Below are 24,583 nucleotides of genomic sequence, written 5' to 3' on the forward strand. Positions count from 1 at the left end.
GCTCCGCACTATTGTCGCTCTCCCTGTTTCAAGTTAGCTGTTTATTGTTTGACATAATATTGTAATTAAACTGAGACAAAAATAAACAAATTTAAAACAGCATCTTGATTATATGAATATTTTCTCTTTATTAACGACTTGGATGATCTGATCGAAACACAAATAACAAGATAAACAACAAATGAGGTTATTGGTTTTAGAGACTTTCACCACAAAATTTTGTACAAGATAAATATTTGTTAAAATAACATGAATAATGAGAGCTATTGTGTATCGATAAAACAAAGGTTCACGACCTATCCCAATTTGATAAATCTGACGTCAATACAAAAATAATTTATGCTACATCTTTTTAATATCGTAACATTATAATATATGTAATTATTCAATTGGGAAGAGGAAAGGAAGGTACGTAATCGGATTGTGACGACATTTATTGTTACGTTCAAAAATGTTTTTGATTATAAACAATTACATTTAAAAAAATTAATATAGTTGAAAAAACTGAAAAACACGCTTTGGAAGCAAATCAAACTAAAAAGTTAAGCTTATAACAATGATGATTGAAATGTACTAGTATTATTGTTTTAAGCTTATTTTAAAAACTATTTTCAACTTTTTAATGTGATGTGTTTTAAAAGCTTAATTTTCTAGTTTTTTTAGCTATACTTATTTTTCACTTTTTTAATTGATATCACCCTCGCTGCTTATGTACCCACATCTCGTCGAAACTTTTATCGAGCTGTAACGGTTTAGTTATTTGGTAAGATTGTTGAAATGTTTGATTGTCAACACGGAGATTCGGAGGTTCGAATCCTCTGTCGAACGAAATTTTTATTTAATAAGCCACTTTACTCTTAGTCCAAAAGAGCGTTACAAACAAACAAACCCACATACAAGTAAAGCTAATATAAGCGTGTTAGTGAAAAATAAAATTATATTAAAAATTTTGATAAATATAATGACAAAATTTTTGAAATTAAAACAAATTCATGAACCGCCAAGTGTTTTTCTCAGGTATTTCAGTAACTGAAATACCTATTTTTATGGAGTTAAAACTGCCACTAGAAATTGATATACGTGTTTGAATCTTGTATTTGAGGAGCAATTAAATTGCATTTCCTACAAACATAACATGTTCTAAATTCCCTACCCTCTACCGAAAAAGAAACAGCCAACTGGTGGGCTTTAAAATTCGTAGTCAAATTTTTCGTGTTTTATAGAATTTGATTTTATTAATCAATATTCGTCTTTCGGTACGATACAACAATTTGCCTTTAGCATCAAAATAGGCTCCACTTTCGACGATAATCTCAAAATTTCTATCCAACAAGCATCCTATTGGGTTCTGAGAACAGGAAAAAGTCGCTGGGGGCCAGATCTGAAGAGTAGTGGATGTGAAAAAAATTCTTGAAATTCTTGAAATTTTGCCATCGTTTCAATTAATTTGTGACACGGTGCATTATCTTGAAGTATAAAACTACTCTAAATGAAGCCATCCCCGCGATGTCGTCCTTCAAACGTTCCAATGACGATATGTAATAGTACCTATTTATGGTTTTCCATTTTTAAGATAAATATTATACCGTGCGCATCCCAAAATAGTGATACCATTACCTTGCCAGCCGACTTAAGCGCCTCTCTATGTTTAAGTGTGCGTTCACATTGGCGACGCTTAAGCGGTGAACGTCGAGCGATTCCGCTTTTGCGATGTCATCGCGCGCGTTATCATATTCAAATTGGTTAAGTGTCGTTTTAGTTATTTTCTAGCTTTCGAACCAAAAGGACGTAATGAATTTGGTAACCAACCAAACGATTATTACTTATAGAAAGTAGACGACTGCGAAGGCTAATTCTTAACAAAAACAAAAAATACAAGGCGTTCATGAACCTAATAAAAATAGATTTGCTTATGGCGAATTCCATCACCTTTATAATGAACTTCGCAGTGATCGAATAAGATGTTTTAAGTTTTTAAGAATGTCAGTGGAAACGTTTGATTACATTCTGGGAAAAATAAAGCATCGACTTCAAAAGAAAACAACTATCATTCAAAAGGTTTGGTCTGGTTTGGTCGATATTAATAACTCATAACCAATAATCTCATTTTGCGACGTCATTTTATTAAAACTAGAACGTATAGATTGGTCGCACTTCGACTCCATACTGAATAAAAATATAAACATTCCGCTCAAAAAAACGAACAAGATCGAAGCTCGAGCGGCGCGCGACTTTGATCGGTGGTTTTTTGCAATGTGAACAAATTCATTTAAAGTTTATAGCCAGAAAGATGTTTTAACACCGCTGGAGCGGCTTTGCTCGACGCTCACCGCTTGAGCGTTGACAATGTGAACGCACACATAGAATCATTTCATCACATGCAATCCACTCGGTTAACTGTCGATGTGACGAAGTGATATGGCCATGTTTCACTCATAGTCACATATTGATGCAAAAATCAGGTTTTATTACGATTGAACAGCTGCAAACACTACTCAGAATCATAAATTTGCTCTTATTTTCGCATACCAAAATATTGATTTACGATATGTCTAACACGACCATTTGATATCTAGGGTCTCAGCTGTCTCAATCAGCTTCACTTCACGGTTATCCAAAATAATTATGCAGACTTGATGTTTTCATCTGTGGCAGCCTCTTTGGAGTGTCATCATCCTCGTGCTAATTTCGCCTCGTTTGAACTTAGCAAATCCCTTCTTAATAATTGGTTTTTCATGGAAGATATTCTATCTTTTGCTTTAAGGCAACCTAAAGATTATATGAATTTAATCGTAGTAACGCCATCTATATGTCAGTCTACGAACTTTTAAACCCACCTAATATAAGCAGAAACTTTCTCGCATTAATAAACTAATATTCTTGATTTTAGGTCTCTTCTGTTTCAAAATTAGTTTTTTAAATAATTTTTAAAAGATAGATAAACATTGACGTTTCGACTTTTCTTTAAGCTTTATCAAAATAAATAAAAGAAAAGTCGAAACGTCTTGCGAGCTGTGGTGTTACTATTACGTCTCACGCCGAAGACCTTCGGATCAAACTGCAAAAGAATCTCGTAACGTCTGCAGTGACTCAAAATTCACAATGACCTGATAACTAAAATAAGGTATTCCAAACGCGACCGATGGACAAAACACTGAGCTAGTTACAATACTAAACTATATACTATTCAAAGATTGAGAAGACTAATTCTGAGTCCAATAGGTATAGTAGACATTGTGCATACTTGACTGACGTTGGATCTTTAATAGTTGTTGCAATTTTATAATGCACTTTGTACCAATTTTCATAGGATATCGTAGCGAATTAATACCATAACTAGTCCACTTTAGAAAACACAGCAATAATCTATAAAGAAAATATTTAAATTATGGAAAATTTATATATATATATATATATATATATATATATATATATATATATATATAATTCTGTTAAATATTTGTCACCCTTGTCAATAAACATTTAATTTAAAAAATTACATTACACTGAAAAAATTCACTTTTCATTACACAGAAAAACTTCACTTTTCATTACACTGAAAAACTACACTTTTTATATAGTACGCTTATATAAAATTTTAGAAATTATTTGAAGGTCAGGAGAATTTTCCAAACAGAGCATTTCCAGGCAAAAGAATATTTAAACGTATTAATTTGAGGTTACGAGAAACAGGTATGGATGGGTAAATAAAACTTAGAATTTTGTACAAAACAGAATTTGTGATTTTATGAAGATTTTTGCTTAAAATGCGTAACGAAGTGTACGTGGTGTGGCAACTGAACAAGAATTAATTGAAAGAAGTCAAGCTATCAAGAGAACATAACGTCTCAAAATCAATTGTTCATCTCAGCCTAAAAGAACTGTTGTATCCTTATCACGTATTAAAGTACATGATTTGAATCAATGGTTTCTGCAACAACACCAAACAGAATTTATTTTTATGTCTTGATTTATTTTTACAAACAAATTTGATTTCACCAGACACTCATTAGTGTTCGCATTAACATATATTTTATGAAATGCTGAGAATCCTCTTAGATTTAAGGTAAAGGTTGGAACAGGAATAGTTGGTAATCATTTGATAAAATCATACTTTGACTTAGTAAAAATATTTGCAAAACGATTTCTGGAACCCAATTGATGATGTGTCACTACAAGCTCGAATTAATTCATAGGGCTCATTCTCATTTCAGTTCAGATGTACGATAACCTTTGAACCCAAAGCTTCCTGATAGATGGTCAGGGCTGTCCTTTTCAGTGACCACCGCTAATCCTGTAGATTTTTTTGGTTATTTCAACAATAAAATTTGATATTGTATTACATTACATTGCAATTCTATTAAACATAATAAGGGATTGTTATTTCAAATGCAAAGAATCAACCTTTTTTCTGTTGGTTCAACATTAGTTTTAGTCAAATGTTTTATAAATTTGTAGGAAGTGCATTAATGTAATGGCAAATTTCAGCCAAAGCTCAAATAATCATATTCCATCATGGTCACGTGTTGTAAAACTTTCGAACGAATGATCACGTCCCTGGCTTCAATGCAATACTATAAATCTGTTCACTATACCAAAATATACATATATTATGAACGTGCTAAACATTTTATAAAGAACAAATTAACAATACAGGATTTGAAAATAAAAAAAACGATATTCAAACTTTGGAAAACGAGTGGCTGTATTGTAGAAGTTTATATGATGTACTAAAATTATTTTGGCTCATACTATAGGTCACTGACTGTTTCTCCCATCAAACCTGGGACACCCAGTATAACGAAATATAACTTTTTAATGGAATGTGAACAGTTAATGTCCAGGTGTCGTAGTTAAATTGTAAGTTAATGATTAGCACTGTAGCACTATTTGTTAGGGATCCAAACATATTAATATTTACTTGAATTTGAAAATAACCTAGGCAAGTTAGGTATAATTAAAATACGCGAACCATTTCAGTTTCCTATAACCAAAAGGAACCAAATTATTTTCTCTATTAATATACTAACCCATATATCAATCTTTTGAGGTTATTGGGTATGAGATTCTTTCATATAACGAGAATTGTTACGTGACCTGTCTTCATAATGAGTTGATCTATTCGTTTCATGACAGACACTACAAATATGTAGTAGCAGATTGGGAAGCGGAACTTGTCACTGCTTGTTCCAACACAATAGGGTATAAAGTATACTAGTTAAATATGCAGCGTAATTAATTGCTGGAAGAGAAATTCATTTAGTTTTTTTATAACACTTCGTAATTATCAAATTACTAAGTTAAAAGTTAATCGAATGTTTCAATAAGTTTAATTATTTAAAATTAAGCAGTCTTGTTAAGACGTTGTGTTTCCAAGCTAAACTGCGTTTTACAGGGTGTCGATTTGGATGTTTATTCTATATTTTTTATTCTCAGATCTTTTATACGTTTTTGTTACTTAATTGTCTTCATTTTAAGTATTTTCTGAATTAAAAATAGATAAAAATTGACATTGCGACCTATTTCAGTCTTTATCAAAATAAAACTTGACATTTACAAGTTACATAATTATATTAATCAATATACAATAAAAACAATACAATAACCGGGAAAAAATTACTACTTTTTTCCTGGTTACACATAAGCAAAGGTAGATATTTAATTTTAGAATATTTTATTTTACAATAAAGTTACATATCCTTTGTATCAAAAGTACAATTATTGAATGTGCATTGCATGAATGGTTCGTTTCTTAAACTATTCGGTACAACAGTCGAATTTTCTTGTATTGAAATTATATTTCTTCCTGCCATCACAACTCTCGTTGATGTACCTACTTGGTCGCAAATCCGATGTTATTGCAGCACTACCACACGTTCTAAACAATTTATTAGCTATTTCTGTACTGTGTACTGCCGATTCATCAACATACCCTTCAGCGACCGTTGAAGACTTCCAACCGACATGTTTCTTTGGTGTCATCAAGTTTCCCTCAAATTCACCTGATAATCTTCGAAATAAATTAATTAGGATTTTCAATTAGCCACTGTTTCGGGAACTTTATAAAACTGGTTTTTACCCACAATCTGATTAAGACATTTTGTATTTTGTAGTATTGAAAATAACTTCTAAACAACTACTAAGTTCAGAAGTACTAAATCAAATCACAAAATTGAATTGACCTCTATTTGATTACTTTAAAAGTTTCATTAGCAACGCTGGTCGAATTTCGGTTTTTGTCTTCTTCCACTGCGCGTCAGCAGACAATACAACCTCAAACTTAAATCTAGTACTTTTTTCCATTGTATAGTAAATAACTATATTCACAAAAAATAATTTTTCCATAGTTGTTACATGTCAAAAATTAGTTAAAAGTTTCGAGTAAAGGGGACTTTGAGGTAAAGAGGTGTAATAAATTTACTTCGAGTTACAGAGGTTAACATTTTTTAATGAATTTTATTCTTGTCGATAAAAAAATTCTACACAATTTAATTGTTCACAACCTCTGGATAAGTAACGAGCCACATTTTCATCTTCATCGGGATTTGTGCACATACAAAAATTCAGGTACTTAATTAAGGTAACAGCTTCGTGTGCCATGTCCTCATCGGGAATCATCGACCCATTTTGTTTTTCGAAAATAAAAGGAAGCAGCCGAATCCTGTAATATCCGGAATCGGAGCTCACCCGGCTTTACACCATGTAAATTTTTCTTGTGGGGATTTCCAAAAATTAAGTTTATGAACAACGACCTCGTATAGTTGAAGAAGTTGAGAAAAGAATTCGAATGGAAATCCTGAGAATTCCTCAGCGCATGATTTATGACGTGATGTCAGAAACCGGCATTAATCGGGAAGGACGCCATCTGACCGGTATTATTTTTGAACGTTGATTGCACTTACGTTTCGTCTATGCTCATCTATACATAATCATGTTAAAAAAATAAAATTGTGAAAAATAATTCCGTTTATTTTTCATAGCCATTTCAAAATTACAGGATTGACCTTCGCACCCTATATTATTGCATATTATTCCTCAACAAAACATGAATTTTCTTCGTCCCGAGGTAAAAATACCATTCCCCAAGTCCAATGTAACCAAAGGCTAATTTCAGGCTCGTTTGCCTTATACCCTTATATCAGCCCTAGACTATATTTCCAAAACACCACATGCTTGACCTCTTTTGTATCTCTCAGCCTCCATTTCCATCTAAGATTTGAAGATTGCAAACCAACCAAACCAGCAAACCAACAGTCCCAATTACAAAAAGATTGACATAGCATGGAATTTTCTATGGGAGTCGAAATATAGAGAAAATATTTTGCTATTTTGACACAATTTTTAGTATAACGAAATTGTGTTGTTTTATTTCAAGAAATATATACACGTTCAAAAACAATGTTGTACTGATTAACATTAATTAACAGTAATAAATAGAAAATTCAAAACTTATGTTAATTAAAGAAAGTATACGCAAGCTTTCACACCATTTACAGAAAAACGGATGGATAAAATGTTGATGCAACGTGAGAAGGCGACAAAAACTCGATATTCAACTTCTGTAGCCACTAATGACATAAAAAGTTATTCGATATTTTATAATAATGTACTTTTCATGATCGGACTCTTTTCAATGATGTTCAATAGGATTGAAAACAAAGAAATTTCGTTACAAATCAAACAGACAAATGGAAATCATATAAATTTGTTAAAAAAATGTGAATAGTCCGGTAAATGAAAGCTGAAAAGTTGAAAAAACTGGGCAAATCCTTAGTGTTCATTTAAGTTTTGATTAGTAGATCCCGAATAGTGCTTTGAAATTAGAAAATGTTCTAGGAGAATGAAGACGAGAAGACTCCTGGAAAACATATCTAAATCTCAAAAAATTCGTTTTTCGCAAATATGTCCGAAAATATCCCATTTAGAGCTCATAACCCAGCTTGTACTCTACAAAATGTATACCAATGATTTTTGTTTTAACATTAATACTTTTTGCACAAACAGGTTATAAAGAATCTATTGATAATTGATTAAATTAGCAGCTGAGCCGACCTATCCCTATCTCACACTATTTTGTTTTATATAGTTGGTAGCCATGTTTATATTAATTTCCAATTTAGTTAAGTTGGCAGGGGACAAGCACTCTTAGATATGTTCAAGTGAATGTGAAGTAGTGACAGGCAAACGTGCTACAATTTGTAATTTTTGAGAACTTTTAAGTATTGAGCAACAATCCTACGATTGTTCAGCAAGAGATTTGGTAATCAAAACAAATATCATTTTTTCATCATTTAACAACAAAGAACTCAAACCCACTGAAAATAACAACAGGTTATGGGCCCAGGGCAGCTGTGAAAGGATTTCTTTGGAAGTCAGGATAAGAAAGCAACCACAAAATCGAGAAAATCAGTCTAGAGAGTCAGAGTCAGAGAGCAACGTACACGCAAGTCGCTTTAAGTCAGTAAAACACCACGAAAGATTTTAAATTCATTTTGTTTATTTCAAAATTGTCCGAAGTCAGTTGAATTGTAAAATTTGAAGCAAAATGGATACTGTATAGTCTCAACTGGAAATGTTAAGTGGAAGGTCAGGGGAATGTCAATTTTATTTCATGGCGATTTAAATTAAATCTAGCACTTAAGAATAAGGACTTGCACGAAATTGTAACAGGTGCAAAGCCCAAACCAGCAGGTGCAGTGTCAAAAGAAACCGTTGCAGCTTGGATAGAGAAAGATGTCGAAGCTCAAACGTTAATAGGTTTAAATGTAAATAGTAAGATTGCGAACAAAATTGCAAATTGTAAGACATGATTGATAAATTAGTTAGTTTATATGGTACAAAGAGAATTATGAGTGTGCTACCGCCAAAATTGGCACCAGCAACGTTCTCATGGCAAAACGTGAGAAACAAAGACAGTCTTCATACAGCAAACAGGACAAGTCATCGCTTGCATGCTACAAATGTGGGAAGACAGGTCACGTAATCAAGGAGTTCAAAGGCAAAGCATGTGCGAAATACATTGCTTAATGCAAGAAACACTCATGCAATATCTGTAAGAAGAAAGGACACTTCGCAAGAGAATGCTAATCCCGTGATGATGCAAACAAACCAGAAAACGAGAAACCGCCAAGGAAGGGATTTTTGACCACAGCACTCTCAACAGTGGACAATAACATTTCGAAGGACAGGGCAACTTCATGGTATCAGGTCTGTGGAGCCAGCCAACACATGACGTCTCATCGAGAATGGTTTGTACAGCTTTTCGATCTGGACGAGCCAATTCCAATTGTGATTTGAGACTCAACCCGGCTAGAAGGCGTTGCAGTCGGGGACATCGAGATTGAGGCTTTTGACGGTCAGAAGTGGTATCCAGTGGTACTTGAAAATGTGATCCACGTACCAAATCTCAACTTTAATATTTTCTCAGTAAGTCAGATGCGAGACAAGGGACATGTACAGAAGGCAAACGAAAAAGAGTCAATATTCTATAGTCAAGATGGCAGGGAAATTGGGGCAATAGCAAAGCGCAATTAGTACAAGGCACTTGTTATATAATATTATTTGTTTTGTTTTTTTGCAATTTTGCATTCACTCGGCTGCGCTGCGCTCCGCCTCGCAACTGCAAATATTGCTCGTATAAAAATATGCACTTTCAATCCTTATAATATAATATACTATACTATTTTGATTGAAGTTATTTCTTATTTTACAAGTATGCAAATGAATTCTAATCATGGATTAAGAGAGTGGTGCGATTTTTTTATCTATCTCTTGTGAAAATTAATTGACTTTTTAGAGAAAACATTCAGCTAGTCAAATCTAAGAGAATAATGTTTGAAATGGGAAAAATTGTAAAAAATCACCAATCACGTTTTAAAACACTTTATTCCAAATACCATAAAATTGAAATGCGAGTTGTTTTACCAGAGTGTTCATGGCCATTGATTGATATATTAACAACACAAACATATAAATAAATTGTCTTATAATACCTTGCATTTAAATGAATATTCCTATGGTGTTCTTATTCGAGGGAAATGATGCCATATACCATTTTTTTCCATGATTTATATTATTTTTGCAGCCGGGATAGTTTCATAAGGGTATTTTTTAAATCCGATTTTTGTATCTGCAAGCAAATGCAAGTCCGGTCTGTTTTATTTACATTCGCGAGACCACATGACAGGAGAGTTCTCTCTTTTACATTATACATTATATTATAACTCTTGTCCAGACTTTTTCTATACTTAACCCCCTTTTTTAAAATACATTGCGGCTCTAAATGTTCGATTTCTCAAAAAATATTGCGGTTACGAACGTATTTTTTGCTTGTAGATAAGTGTTTAATAAGGTGTAGCTGAAAAGTAGATTCAAATCTTGTGTAAATCACTTATTGCCAGGTGACAACTGCTTCAGATTTTTACCTAAAGAAGATTATAATCTTTCAGGAGGCTGAGTCATTCCTCCATCTGTCATTACCAAATTTGTGTCCATGACTCAGAAACAGACTCACAACAAATGTAGCAAAAATGATGTATCGTTTGCTGCCGTGATCCTTCAACAAAGTCGGGATAAGTAATTTGTTGTTGCAAATTTCCTGAATAAAAATCAGCAATATTGAAAATTTTTCAATATTTTTCTTTTTTATATTATATTTAGAAAATGAATAATTAGTCCATTTCTAGCAATTTCCGAATTTTAATACATTGCAAATGAAAAAATAAAAATAATCTGCCATTGAATTTTAAAACTTTATATATACACTTATACAGAAACAGCTGATCGTGTGCGTGGTGAAGAAGATTTAAATCAAGTATGGGGTATTTTAATTTTTCCTGTTAAATCAGAAATTATGTCATTTTTATGTTGAACAAACTAAAAAAGGGAAAAGCAAAAGCCATGTGCAAAGAATCTTTTTTAAAACAAAAATTCCGTAAACAGGAAAAAAATGGAAGTTAACAAGTGGCTATATATTAAATAAAAAAAAAACACTAGAAACCACATTTTTTGATTGATTTAACACAGTTCAAGGACCTATTATCTAAAATTATCCGAATAAATTAAAATTCATAATAAACTAATGGGCAAAATTCTAAAGATCACACAAAACCTTGCCTGTTTTTGCTACATGATTATTGGCTGAGTTATGAAATAATTGGTCAGACCAGCGACGAGTATTGCAGGGAACATACTTCTCTGGAGTCAGGGCAGATGCAACAATTACAAGGCTTTTTCAGGTTCCATTATCTCGTTAACTATCGAATTTTACACCTAAACCGTCAAAAAAGGGAAATTAGCAAGTGGCTTTATACTAAATAGAAAAAAAAAACACTCGAATTAAAATTTCTGGACTGATTTGATACACTTCAAGGACCTATTATTCAGAAAGATACGATTTTACAATACACTTCAAACCATCTAGTTTTCGGCAAAAAAAATGAGAACTATTCATTTAAATAATTAATTGATCTTCATTTGTTACCTAAATAAAAATTTTCTTAATGCAATATTTTTTGAATTAAGAATAAATTAAATAAGAGTTCAATGGTTCATTTTATTGTGAATACGCAAGTATGCTGGAACTTTTTATACATTAAATAATACTCGAACCTTGAGCTAAAGATGACTGAGTCTCAAAAAGACAAATGCCATTAATAATTGAACTTTGTTAATTTATTGAAGATAAAAATAAAATGAATCGTGAGTTTCTTTAGATCAAATGAAAAAAAAAATATTATAAGTGCAGGTAGAAACCAAAAATTGTTTATAAATTTTAAACTTATTTATTTATATTGCTTCATAAAATTGAAATTTTAACTAGACAACTTGTAACATCTTGCTTGGCATCTTCAGCACAATGCAATAAAATTGGTAATCAGATGTGGGTTTAAGGGATTAAAATCACAACAGTTATGACGTTAGTGTCTGGTGACGTCAAACAGTTAAAATATTCAGCTTTAGTGTCAATGGCCTCTCTCAAGATTTTTTTGAATAATCAGAATTTTAGAGGTACTGATTATAATAATTTTATGAAACAACAAAAAGCATTATTGATTCAAACACTGTTTCAAAACTAGTTCAATTTTTTCGCCTATATTTAGGAACAATATAATGTATTGCTCAGTGTACTAATAAACAAACTGATTATAACCTTATTGTAATCTATGCATATCTTATATTTTAATATACAAATTCTATAAAAGTTCAATATAACCTATGAAAATTCATCGTTATTTACAACTATCTAAGCTTAACTGTTTATTTCATCTAGTCACGGTGTTTTTTACACGGCTTGGGAGGTTTACGATTGGTATTTCTTCTTGTGCCCTAGTTTGTCTCTCACCTCTATTACTCTGTACAGGTTTTCGCAATGCTTCTTCTAATTTTCTAGTTATATTTTCGATTGGTAGTTTTTATTTCTGTTCCATGTTTTCCTAAGTACAAATGACTTCCTATCATCTCTGTTATTAACCTCTATTTTTTGCATAATTTTATCTACCAATTGATCCTTTTCCTTTCTGCATGTTTTAATTGCTTTTGTTCTTTATAGTTTTATAATTCTGTTGTGCTTCTATATCTCAACCAATTTGTTCCTGGTCTTACACTTTCGCGGCACTCCTCGTCAAACTATTCTTTGTGTCGGTTTGAATTTTTCTATTATATCGTTTTTTTTTTCACTATATGATATGTTTTCTTCAATCATATCCCATTTTTCTTTTATTCTTTGAATTTCCACTTTCGTTAGACTTTCTTGTACTTTGTGGACACATTCATCTTTTATTTACTTTATGTTTAGTTTGCTTGTAATCCTGTTGTTCTCAATATAGTCCATGTTATTTTGTGTGTGTGTGTGTGTGTATTTTTCTGCTCAAATTCATACACATCATATGCATTAATACTCATTGTTAATAACAACAGAGGTGATAACAACATACGAACGTCACTCATCAGCAGATTTGAAAACATTTATTTGATCTATCGGTTTGTACTTGTGTGCTTTTGTTCGATGAAAATATTAGGTGTGATAAACAAATTTGATCGTGTGCAGTTCCTTTTAGAATGTCTTTAGGATGTGAGATTTCCAAGTGGTGTCAAAGTCTAAAAATATAATTACGAAGGTTGCTACTTAAGTTTTGACATAGAAAAATGAAGATAAATATTCATAATTGGATATGGCTTTATTGTTTTTCAAAATATTCTCTAGTAAGATCAATAAACTTTTGCATGCGTTTGAATCAAATGTCGAAAACATGTAATTTGAATGCATCAACCGCATCTTCAGTTGTAGAACAAAGTTGATCTCGAATTTTTTTTTGATCGGCGGGAATAAGAATCATTGGGTGTCAAACAAGGAAAAACTTTTTTGTTTGATCTGATGTGTGAGCGCTCGCATTATCGTGTTGGAGAATGATTGGTTTCCTTGATTTTTTCAAACACAACTGGCAAACAAATGCTGATGTACCATTCATCATTGACCGTTCTACGTTGCTTTAATGGAACGGCGACATATTCAGATATTTCGAAAAAACAGGCGACCATTTGCTTCGTAGTATTTAGTGTATGAACAACTTATGATGGATTTGACTCGTCTTGAAAGACCCATGCAGTCGATTGATATTTAGTTTTGGGTTCATATGCATAGATCCATGATTCATTTTTTCATCAATTTTTCCAGTATTTCATTTCACTAATCGACAGAAGCTTTTTTAAGCGTTTGTTGAAATATGCGAACAAATCTTTTTGACAGCCCAATATTTATGCAATATTGAATGTATGCGAGTGGAACTAATTTCCAAGTATGCCTCAGTCTCACAGTATGTCACATGACGGTTTTGCAGCATCAGTTTACGCATAGTTTTCTGACACATCAGTCGATTTTAGACGACCTTCACGGAATTCATCCTGTAGCGTGTGACCACGATTAAATTCGGAAAAACAGTGAAATACGTTTGCTCGAGGTGATGCTTCACCAAAAATCGAAAAGCGAGTTGATCGACAAGCGTCGAAAATCATCACACTAAAATTTTCGTGATTTAATATCATTTTTTGATAAAGATTAATTTTTCAAGTATCTGTAGACAACTAAAATAGCACTTTTATGTAAACACGTTCTGATCATGCTCACTGTCAAAAATTTCAAACTTTATGACGCCAATTACAGATTCTACATATTCATATCAGTGCTGCCATATCTCAAAACCAAAGTGGGAACCGTCGTCTTCGTTTTTGATCAATTAGAAATGCCTTAGTTGTCAGTTTTACTTCTTTAACTACGAAAACCCTTTGATTGGATATTATAATATTTTCGTTGTCCTAAGGCCATATTACTCTAGTTTTTTATATAATTATACATATTACATATAAGAGAAATGGGCCTTCAATGTTTAAACTACAAATGAAATCATTGATTCTCTATTCACACAGATTTCCTATTCAATCTTATCAAGTATCATTCATGATGATTTTATAAAATAATGCCACCATATGATATCATTAACAACGTCTGTAATAACATCATATTCAGTTTCCGCTTACGTATTAAAAAAAAAACTGAAAAACCGCAGATACCGCCGAGACTATTATTTCACATTGTTTTCGAATATAGATAGGTTATATTTTTCAATCTTCACAATATTTACGAAGTGTATAATGGTGAAACATGATTTGTAAATATTTTGAAAAAGATAATGGGTTTTAAAAACCACACAGAAGATGCTAAAATCATTGAATTGATTACAGAACATGTTAATATTTTTCTTTTTTATTTCATGCATCTGCTTATTCATGTTAGTATTATGTTAACGTGCCTTGATTACATAGAACTGTGAATAACTATAATTCATAAAATATGTCTTCTTCTCATGAAGTGATATTCAAGTCTTCTCAAGCTATAGTTGTTTCTGATTAAGAAGGTGATGACACTTTTACATATATTGATTTAAATTTATTTATGGTCACCTTTCCAGCCTCAATATAAGGAACTTATACTTTTTTTTATGGAACTCAGGTTAAATAAATAATATTCTTATTTATTTTTTGGTCGGGTGGGATTAATTCATAGACACGGTGTATCTCACTTACGTATTTATTTATACTTCTAACTATTATCTAACAAACACTAAACTATTCGCCAATACTTAACACACTATGACAACATATTTCTATATACTATCTTAATTTCCAGAATCTTCAATTTCTTGGAAATCCCCAATTTACGAAAACAAACAAAAAAGACTTTTTAAAAATTGTTTCTATAAAAACAGTCATAAAGTAATGTAAATAGGTCACAAAAAATACAAAGAAATAGCCGTCACTAAAAAACATTATGTGGAAAGGCAGACCTTCCAGGAAACGAATAACCGGCAAATTCACTAAACTTTATATTCGTTTAACTTACTAGGACATGACCGGCTTCACGTCTATATGAGTGGACGAGTTCGTAACAATAAGTCATTAACAGTGTAATACAAACTGATTACTTAATTTTTTGATATATATTTTTAACTACATGAAACAAAATATGTGTTCCAACAGAATGACAATAAAACAGACATTATTTACTTATCCACAAATTCTTCCACAGGTGTAGATGTAATATTTCGTCATTTGGTTCTATCCTTTGCTTTCTGTTCAGTCACAGACCCTTTAATTGGTAAGTTTTTATCTGGCTCTATGACACCATGGGCCTTGTACCGTATAGGCACAATGGAAAAAACAACTCACTTAATTATTAAACAAAAATAGCTTGAGTTATAGGTATTGGCTTTCAGAGAACAAATAGTTCACAATTTTCAATGTAACTCTACAATAATTATTATAGTCCAATGAAAATCACTTATCTTTTAAATTTAGAACTGTTACATTTCAATACGAAATATACTTGAAATCCATTAAGCAGTCTGTTTTGTCGAAAAAAAATTCAATTACATATTCATTTCCCAAAAAGTACATTATTCCTTATTTCATCGAATTGATCAAGAAAGTTTTAACATTGAGAAAATGCATTCAGCCACTGATGTCGATATAGGTTAAGTGATTACAAATTGTGTGTTTCAATATCAGCAAAAATACTGTCTGCGAGATATTACACGAAAATTAAAACATACAAAAAATTTGCGCAACAATTCTCATTGATAAACAAAAACTTAATTACAACATTTGGCAAAGAAAGAATAATTAGACTTTCCTTAGTAGGAATGTATTAATAGAAATTTTATTGTTAGCAATATCAAAATCACTATTAACTGATTTACGTAAAAATAAGGGTGGAATAAGAATATTTTATTAATAGGATACATATGTGTATGAGCAGTGTTTCACGTTCATTTTTTCGATCGTTACATACAATACAATAATTTACTTATAAATATCACTTAAATAATTTCTACGATTACTTTTACTTTTACTGATTCGTTATTTTCACTACTAAACCAACTACGTTTACACAAATCATTTATATACCTGAATAAAATTCTATAGAGTTCTAGAACAAAAAGAAACATAAATGAATAAATAGACTTTCCTAAAAACTATTTAGAAGAAATACTGTAAACAAACCACTTGCTATAATAAAAATGGAAACATCGGGGTGCGTCGGCTAGCAGATGCAGATGAAAGGCACCGCGCGATTTGGCCGAATTTTTGAAATTCCATAGCAGCTGGATAGAGCCGGCCTAAGGACCCATTTCAAGTTGGTAAAAATATGACATTTTATATGTAGTTGTAATATTAACAGCCGCTTTCATAATCCTACTCTAACAAGCGCTTTAACTAAAGGTTCCTTTGGATTAGAGAGCCCTTTAACTTTGATGGGAAGTGGTCCCATAATCGATTTGTAACAGTCGCTCAAGAAGGGGCTCGTTTTTCCTATTTCTACGACGTTACCAATTTTATCATGAGGTGACTGACTGAATGCGATATCCGTTGTAACCCACTAAAAGATGTCTTCCAAAGTGTATTTCCTCAAACTGCCTTCTCAAAGCACTGCTATTAAATATTGTCTGGTCGAACGGGACCTGGCTAACGAGCTACATTGTTACGAATCCCAAGCCGAGCGTCGGACACAGTTTATGGCATGAGCTTGAACATTGTGTCATAAACCTTCTCTTCTTCTTCTTCCTACTCCATTTTAGGCAGATTGCCTGATCATTCTTTGCAGCATGCCTATTGCCTCAATTGATGATAAGATTATCACTTCTTCATTTTCGAGGCCTTCCCATACTTCTTCTCCTCACTGGTGAGTTGAATGGTGCTACCCTTACTGTTCTTTCCTCACTCATTCCACTTATGTGTTCGTCCCATTCGCACTTTCTGCTCAGGACCCATTCGTTAATATTTTCCACTCTGCATTTTTGCCTTATATCGATTATTTTGTCGTCTACGACCAGCTGGCATCTAAGAGGTATTTTTGATGTTGTCAGGCTTTTTTTTTGGAGGCAGAAACCATAATATTTAGAGATTTTGCTATAGCAATATAGCATCCTTTGGAGGTCGTTTTCTTTTTCTGCAACCAGCACAGTATCGTCAGCATAGCATAGTATTGTAATATTACATTCGTTCAATCTGCGTACTTGCTTTATTATTTCATTCATAATTATGTTGTAAAGGAGTGGACTCAGTGAGTCACTGAGTCGTATTCCTCTTTCCACAGGGATTGGTTTGGTGAGCTCTCCGTCGATCTTGGCCTGGATTTTGTTCGCGCTCTAAAGATTCTCTATGACTTTGATTAAGGTATGGGGTACTTGTCTGTCGTAAAGTTAATGTACAACATCCTCTAACTGAACCCGGTCAAATTCTTTTTGCGGATCTATGAAACATATCTAGGCTGGTTTGTTGTATTCGAATACAACAATAAACCTTTTATTTTTTTAAATTTATTAAAAAGACGCCTGTGTCAGGTTAGAATTAAAACATAGCATATGTTTGCATTTGACATTTAGGCCAAATGTCAAATGCAAATTATAAAACCAATGTATTACGAAACTGGCCGTAAATTAAATCTAAACTTAATATTAGTACATAGTCGAGCACGAGTTATTCTCCTATTACTTGTGGATGACGTTTCTCATATTTTTATTACTAATAAATGTATCACATAAGTTATCTTAGTTATTTTTAAAGAACCATAAAAAGTTGCTTTTGAGGTTGTTAATTGAGCATCGAATGAAAATTTTATAGTTGTCAACTTGAACGATAATTATTATTACTTTCAAAAAATTGTCACAATTTTAGTATCCTGTTTACTGCCTATTAGTTCACACTGAATAGTTCAATGACAAACATGTACTTATGTCGTAAGAACGTATAAACATGAATTAATGACTAGAGTAGTTTTTCTTTTTCTCTTTTCTAAGTGTAAAGATATTTGTAAACATATTTATCAGGAATCCACTAATGAATAGTTACTGAGGTAGATTTCTTTATATGATACATAAATAGGAAAAATACAAAAAAGTGATATAGGGTAAACATATCAGTTTTTGAATCGTTGAGCTTTTTCATGTTTAGTTTTTATCCACCAAATATTGAGATGTTTGTTCTCCGTATTTACCGTATCAAAATTATTACAAAGAATTTTAAATTGTCTTTTTTATTTCATAATATTTAAAATTACTATAATATTCTACTAATGTATTGTAGCCAAATAGGTTGTTTACTTAGGTTATCCGTTATTAATTTGTTTTTTATCAATATCACTGTTGAAAGCTGTATAGCATTTTGAGAAGTTAACTAACTCTTCTTTCCTCTTTAACTTGCCCTTTACCTATATTGTTACCAATTTTATAGTACTGTTCCAAGTGAGTGGAAAAATTACCAGAAACATTAGATTTAGATTATAGAAAAGTATCATAGTTTAAATGTAAAACTATATAATTGTTGGTATATGATAATAAAAACGGGTATTTGTGGGGTGTTTTTGAGAAGCCATATGATGTAATTCAGGAAAGAGTTAGAAGAGCCAGAATTTAACAATTATGGAAATAAGGGAAAGGCGACAGCAAGCTTTTCTGGAGTCGGAGCACACAGATAAGTTTCTCTGTTGTTGATAAGGACGACCACTTAAGGGACTGCAATGCTGATGACAATTTCAGTAAGTCAATGGACTAGATTTTGAAAATGCTTACCGTTCTTTCTTTTTTTGAACCTTTCGAATCAAGACGGTTAGTTTTATACAAGGTGTTCCACGACTTGACGCAAAAAATCGGGATTGAGTGTTTCAATACCTATTTATATAGTATTTTCAATAAATACATTTTATGATAATGTTCTTCAGAATGTCTTTTTATGGAGAACGGTTTCCTATAACAATCTAAAAATCTACATATGTCCTAAACCATATATTTTATCGAGTTAAAGAAAGAGTACCTTTTTGTTAAAAAATCGATTGAAAAATTCATTATTTATTTTGGCAAACACACTACAAGGACATACGTAATCATCCATTGAAAATTCATAATTCTCGACTATATATGTAATTTACAAAATATGCTTAAATATAAGTTCTGAGTTCGCAACTTGGAAGGCATGCTACTATAAAGGCCGTGAGGGAAATTCATCTACTCACTCACAATTTTTTGGATCAAGTCTCGAAACATTCTGTATACAAAACTAATTACATTCACCCTTTTAAAGAAATTTGGTAATTGCTATGGCCATTCTAGAAAGAAAAAACCTTCTTCGGTACAAAAAGGTGAAGGTGACGATAAGTATAATTCATTATACAGAATTAATAATGTGAGCAAAAGTATTCCCTCCATATTGTAGTGAATAAACTTTTCCAATTTCGGTTTATTATTATGGGAAAATTGATTTTTTTTATACAATGTTCTCGTTTTAAAATTTCGGCTAAATGTATTTTTCAGTTGATTTAAATATCAAATTTGTTTTCAGCCTTCGGGGTGGAGAAAGCTCAGAAATATCGTTCAATGGACACCGTTTTTCCAAACCTACAAGAAGCAGAGGTATCCTTGGGTGCAGCTTGCTGGACATCAAGGGAACTTCAAGGCTGGACCGGACCAAGGCACAATTTTGAAAAAATTGTGTGCTAAAGAAGAAAAATGTTTCAAAGTAAGAATATACCTTAGTTTACCATTTATTATCGATACTTAAAATAAGTTTCAATATGTTGTATTCTAATTGAAATATTGTTACTTTTTGATTTTCAAAAGTGACGTCTACTAAATTTTGAAACACATTCTACTTAACCAATCTGAGGATGAGTATAGATCTGTATCTATTCATTAACTATATTGTATGGAATGAATGCAATGAAGATCTTTTCAAAGAACGAATTTATCGTTTGAAAATATGAATAATTTGCAAAGCCCCAAAATATTCAAACAAATAGTTATTTTCATCAATAATCCCTAGTAAACATTTATAGTTCTTCCAATAACAATTTCAGAAGAGTTACGCGACAATAACAATTAATATTTTATAAATACTTACATACCAAATTAAAAAATTAAAAATAATGTTTACTTCCCTTATAAAATTTCGTATACATCTAACAAACCGTCAGTCCACGTGGATTCATCATCTCCACTGTTTACCAATGAAAACATCGAATCGTAAACCTAAATGTATGTCTATTGGCCGAAGCTGTAGCGTGGCTAAGGAGACTTATTTAATTCATAAATTTCTTTAAATAAATATAAATATGGCGTTCTTTAGACCACGGGCGAATGAAGACAATGAAATTGCACCGTGTAGTGAGAATAAAGACAGGTATGAATTCAATAATAAAGATTTAGATATACAAATTCAGCAAATGGTTTTAAGTATATTGGCAGGTTAAAAAAAAAGAAAATATTCAGCAATCTGACAAAGTAATCATAATAAGAATTGCTGAATTAACTAGAGTGAATAAATTTTCCATTTACCGAGTAGTGTGTATACAGCAAAAGGTAGCAGATTATCCAGAATACAATTATACCAGTTTAGAAACATTGCGTCAAGTTTTATCAGCATGTGGTTTTAAACAAAAAAATCTGAATAAACGAATGGCAAGAACCGAATCGTCAAGGATAGTTCGATGGCAACAAGATTATTTGCGTCAGATAAAAGACTAACGAAGTTCTAATAGACACATAATTTATCTATATGAAACATGGTTTGATAGTCACAATTTCGGTTAGGTTAATAAGAGTAAAAATTGCTGTTTGAATGAGCCATGTTCTAAAGAGAAACTCTTTATATTATTACACGCTGGAGGAATAGAAGACATATCATGAAGATATGTCAAAAGAATTATTTGAAAAGAAAAATTAACAGCTTATACCTAACATTCCACCAGTCAGTAATCGTTATGAACAACGCATCCTACCACTCGCGGATACTCCTTAAGATACCAAATAGTAGTTATAGTAAATTTTAGCATTTATGTTTGAAAAAATATTCCTATTCCTGTCAGCCATAGTGAAAAAGGCCCAACAAACAAAGAAATGCTTACCGTTGAAGGTCTAATTTTATTATACTGATAAGCTGTGCAAAGAACTGGGTCAGACTATCTCCTTGCTATTGCATATTCAACCCTATAGAGTTAATGTGGGCAAACGTAAAATCAGAATTACGAAAAAACGAAAAACGAAAAAAGAAGAAGATGAGTATGTGGTATCACTCTCTTTACAACTCTTCATAATTGAAATGAAAAAAAAAACGAATGAGGTTAAAAAAGGGCCCAATTCACATCCGGTACCCTGTTTAAACCAAACTTCCTTACAGGCTGGTATATTTTACTCGTCTATTTACGTTTTATAATTTAATATTCAGTTGAAGCAAGTTAATAATGATTTTTTTTTCAAGTTCCAAGTAGTACTACAATTAAGGGCATCTGTCTAAATAAGGGCGTAAAATGCCGTCCAATTTATTATAATGATTCGATTGCCTTTTAACGAATACTTTCTCGCATAAGATGCACATACTTTTAAAAGCATTTATAAAAATAATAAATTTATAAAATGAGGTATCTACGCATATGGTAGATCAAACAAAACTGTCGGCAAGGATTTTTATAATCTGCAATTAATATTGAGAGAAGTATAATAATTTTTCTTATTTTAATTTGAGAAGAAGAAATTACATTTTGTACATATATACAAATAAAAAATTAAAATATGAACCATTTCACACTTTTCAACGATTAAAATCAAAACATTTCTAAAGTTGTGGCACCAGCTTTGGAATTCTATCATCGAAGAACTTTAACGCTTGACCGTTAAACCAGTTTATTTCAACTTATCATTTTCCAAACGCTTCTCAGTAACATATTCTTGAAGTTTTCAAAACAAACGATAGTCAGTGCTCTATGCGAATTTCCTGTTCAACTTTTAGGATCAAGTCTTTCCTCATGACAATCGGTCGTCAAGATCCTTTTCATTATACATCTTTCTCCTTCCTTCTATATGAACATTTCCATATTATTTATTCCACCGTAAACATAAATGTGATGTAGGTGAATGTCTACGGAATGAACTTAACCATTTAACTGTAGCATACGAGGATATATTGAAACATTCTTAGCCTACTATAGAACCAAATAAAATTTCAATTTCAAAACATTTCATTACTCAACATATTCTCCACTTAATTGGATACATTTATTACAGCGAACCTGCATCGTCTCTAGACTTTTGAAAAAAATGTTTTTTCTTGCTCTGCAAACCAGACGTCCACAGCTTTTATTACCTCCTCGTTGGAAAAAAATTTACGACCTTTTAAACTTTTTTTCAGTTGAGGAAAGAGATGATAGTCGAGCAATGCCAAATATGCTGAATAAGGGGGTGTTCTAGTAATTCAAACCTTAAATCACGAATTTTTTGCATAGCAACATGAGATTTGTGTGCAGGAGTGTTGTCCTGTCAGAACAAAACACCTTTGGATAGCTTTCCGCGTCTTTTCTCTTTCCCATTTTTTTCCCATAGAGTGGGAATTAATATCGTATATTAATCTCCAGTTATTGCTCTACCCTTATCCAAAAAATCAATCATGATTACTCCATGGCAATCCCAAAAAACTCAAGCAAGAATTTTTCCAGCAGATATTTGGACACGAAACTTCTTAGGTCTTGGAGAACCAGAGTGTCGCCATTCCATCGACTGTTACTTTGTTTCTGAATCGTAGAAATGTATCCAAGTCTCATCCATTGTAACAATTCGGTTTAAGAAGTCTACATCGTTTTCAAATTGAGCACAGATCGAACGCGATGCTTGTACCCTTGCACGCTTTTGGTCAACATTCAAACATTTGGAGATCCATTTTGCAGCAATTTTTCTCATGTCCAAATTGTCGTGAACATGAACGCGTTCGTATGAAATATTCAGTGCTTCAGATATCCGTTTTAGCCCAATTCGACGGTCTGATAAAATCATGTCATGAACTGCATCGATATTTTCGGCAACTGACCCAGAAACTGGCCTTCCCGTTCGGCCATCATCTTCAAAGGAAAATTTACCTCTTTTGAAGCTTGCAGTCCAATTTTTCACGGTCCCATACGAAGGATATTGATTACCAAACGTATTAAGCATATCTTTGAAAATCTGCTTACCTCTTAACCCTTTTAAATACAGGTACTTGAATATTGCTCGATACTCCAATTTTTCGATTTTCACAATTCCGGTGGACATATTTTTTCTTTTAATTTATTGCGTCACTCTGGTTTACTTTTTTGACGTCAAACTTTACATTGACTTCTAATAAGTTATTGTTCTTTGCTATGGTAACGCAATATTTTATTTATGCATGGAACTGGTCTAGGATAACTAGATATCAATATATCCTCGGACGTGAAACTTAAAGGCGGCGTAATGAGATATTTGCAGAGCAACAGACCTTAAACTGACGTCACTTATCTTGGACGTAATCTGTACTTACTTTAAAAATATCCTCTTAGAAATACTTAACGTAAAATCACTGGAGCAATTATAAGAATTTTGACACAAAAACACATTATTTATTTCGTGTACCTAGTCAAAATAAAACATTTTTTGAGCTGATTTTCATTTTATGCTACAAGACACTTACCTCCTAGAGTGATTCCAATACTTTTCAAGCCTTTCTATTATTTTTTTAGAAATATTTTTCTTTATATTGGAAATAGTCTTTTATTTCAGCAATGTGTTTCTCATTTAATTGATATTTTTTCCCTCGAAAAGTTTTCTCGCCGGAAAAGAGATCTACAGAATACGATAGGTGTAAGTTGATGGTTGCAGAAAAAGTTGCAAATAAATATTCCACTATTTAAAAACAAACTTCAGACAACATTTGCTCATGGAATTCAGAATTGTATATTTTCAGTTTCAGTTGTATTTACTTTATCAACTGACAGTTATAAAATAAGTACTTTGGTCTTAAAAAGTGCATTTTTTAAGCGTCTGTCTATTCTCCTGGGACTTTAGCTAAAATTCGGATAATAGAATATCTATTGAAAAAGGCCAAGCGTTTATCTGCTGTCCTATACTTCTTGCGAAAGAGCCAATACCGAAGCCAATTTCAATTTCAATGTTTGTTTCTCTCTCTCTCTCTCTCTCTCTCTCTCTCTCTCTCTCTCTCTCTCTCTCTCTCTCTCTCATTGTCTCCAGATTCA

At 32.1% G+C, this 24,583-nt stretch overlaps 1 protein-coding gene across 4 annotated transcripts in view; it reads left to right on the forward strand.

Annotated features, from left to right (window-relative positions):
- Nucleotides 1-24,583, forward strand: part of LOC130450481 (uncharacterized) — a 247,827-nt gene that overhangs the window by 211,879 nt on the left and 11,365 nt on the right. For all 4 annotated transcript variants that reach the window (XM_056788878.1, XM_056788881.1, XM_056788880.1 and 1 more), the window contains exon 5: nt 19,891-20,067. In XM_056788878.1, coding sequence (XP_056644856.1) covers nt 19,891-20,067 — 177 coding nt within the window. The remainder of the gene's footprint in view (nt 1-19,890; nt 20,068-24,583) is intronic.

The sequence above is a fragment of the Diorhabda sublineata genome, chromosome 11 (genome assembly GCF_026230105.1).
Source record: "Diorhabda sublineata isolate icDioSubl1.1 chromosome 11, icDioSubl1.1, whole genome shotgun sequence".
Classification (NCBI taxonomy): Eukaryota; Metazoa; Arthropoda; class Insecta; order Coleoptera; family Chrysomelidae; genus Diorhabda; species Diorhabda sublineata.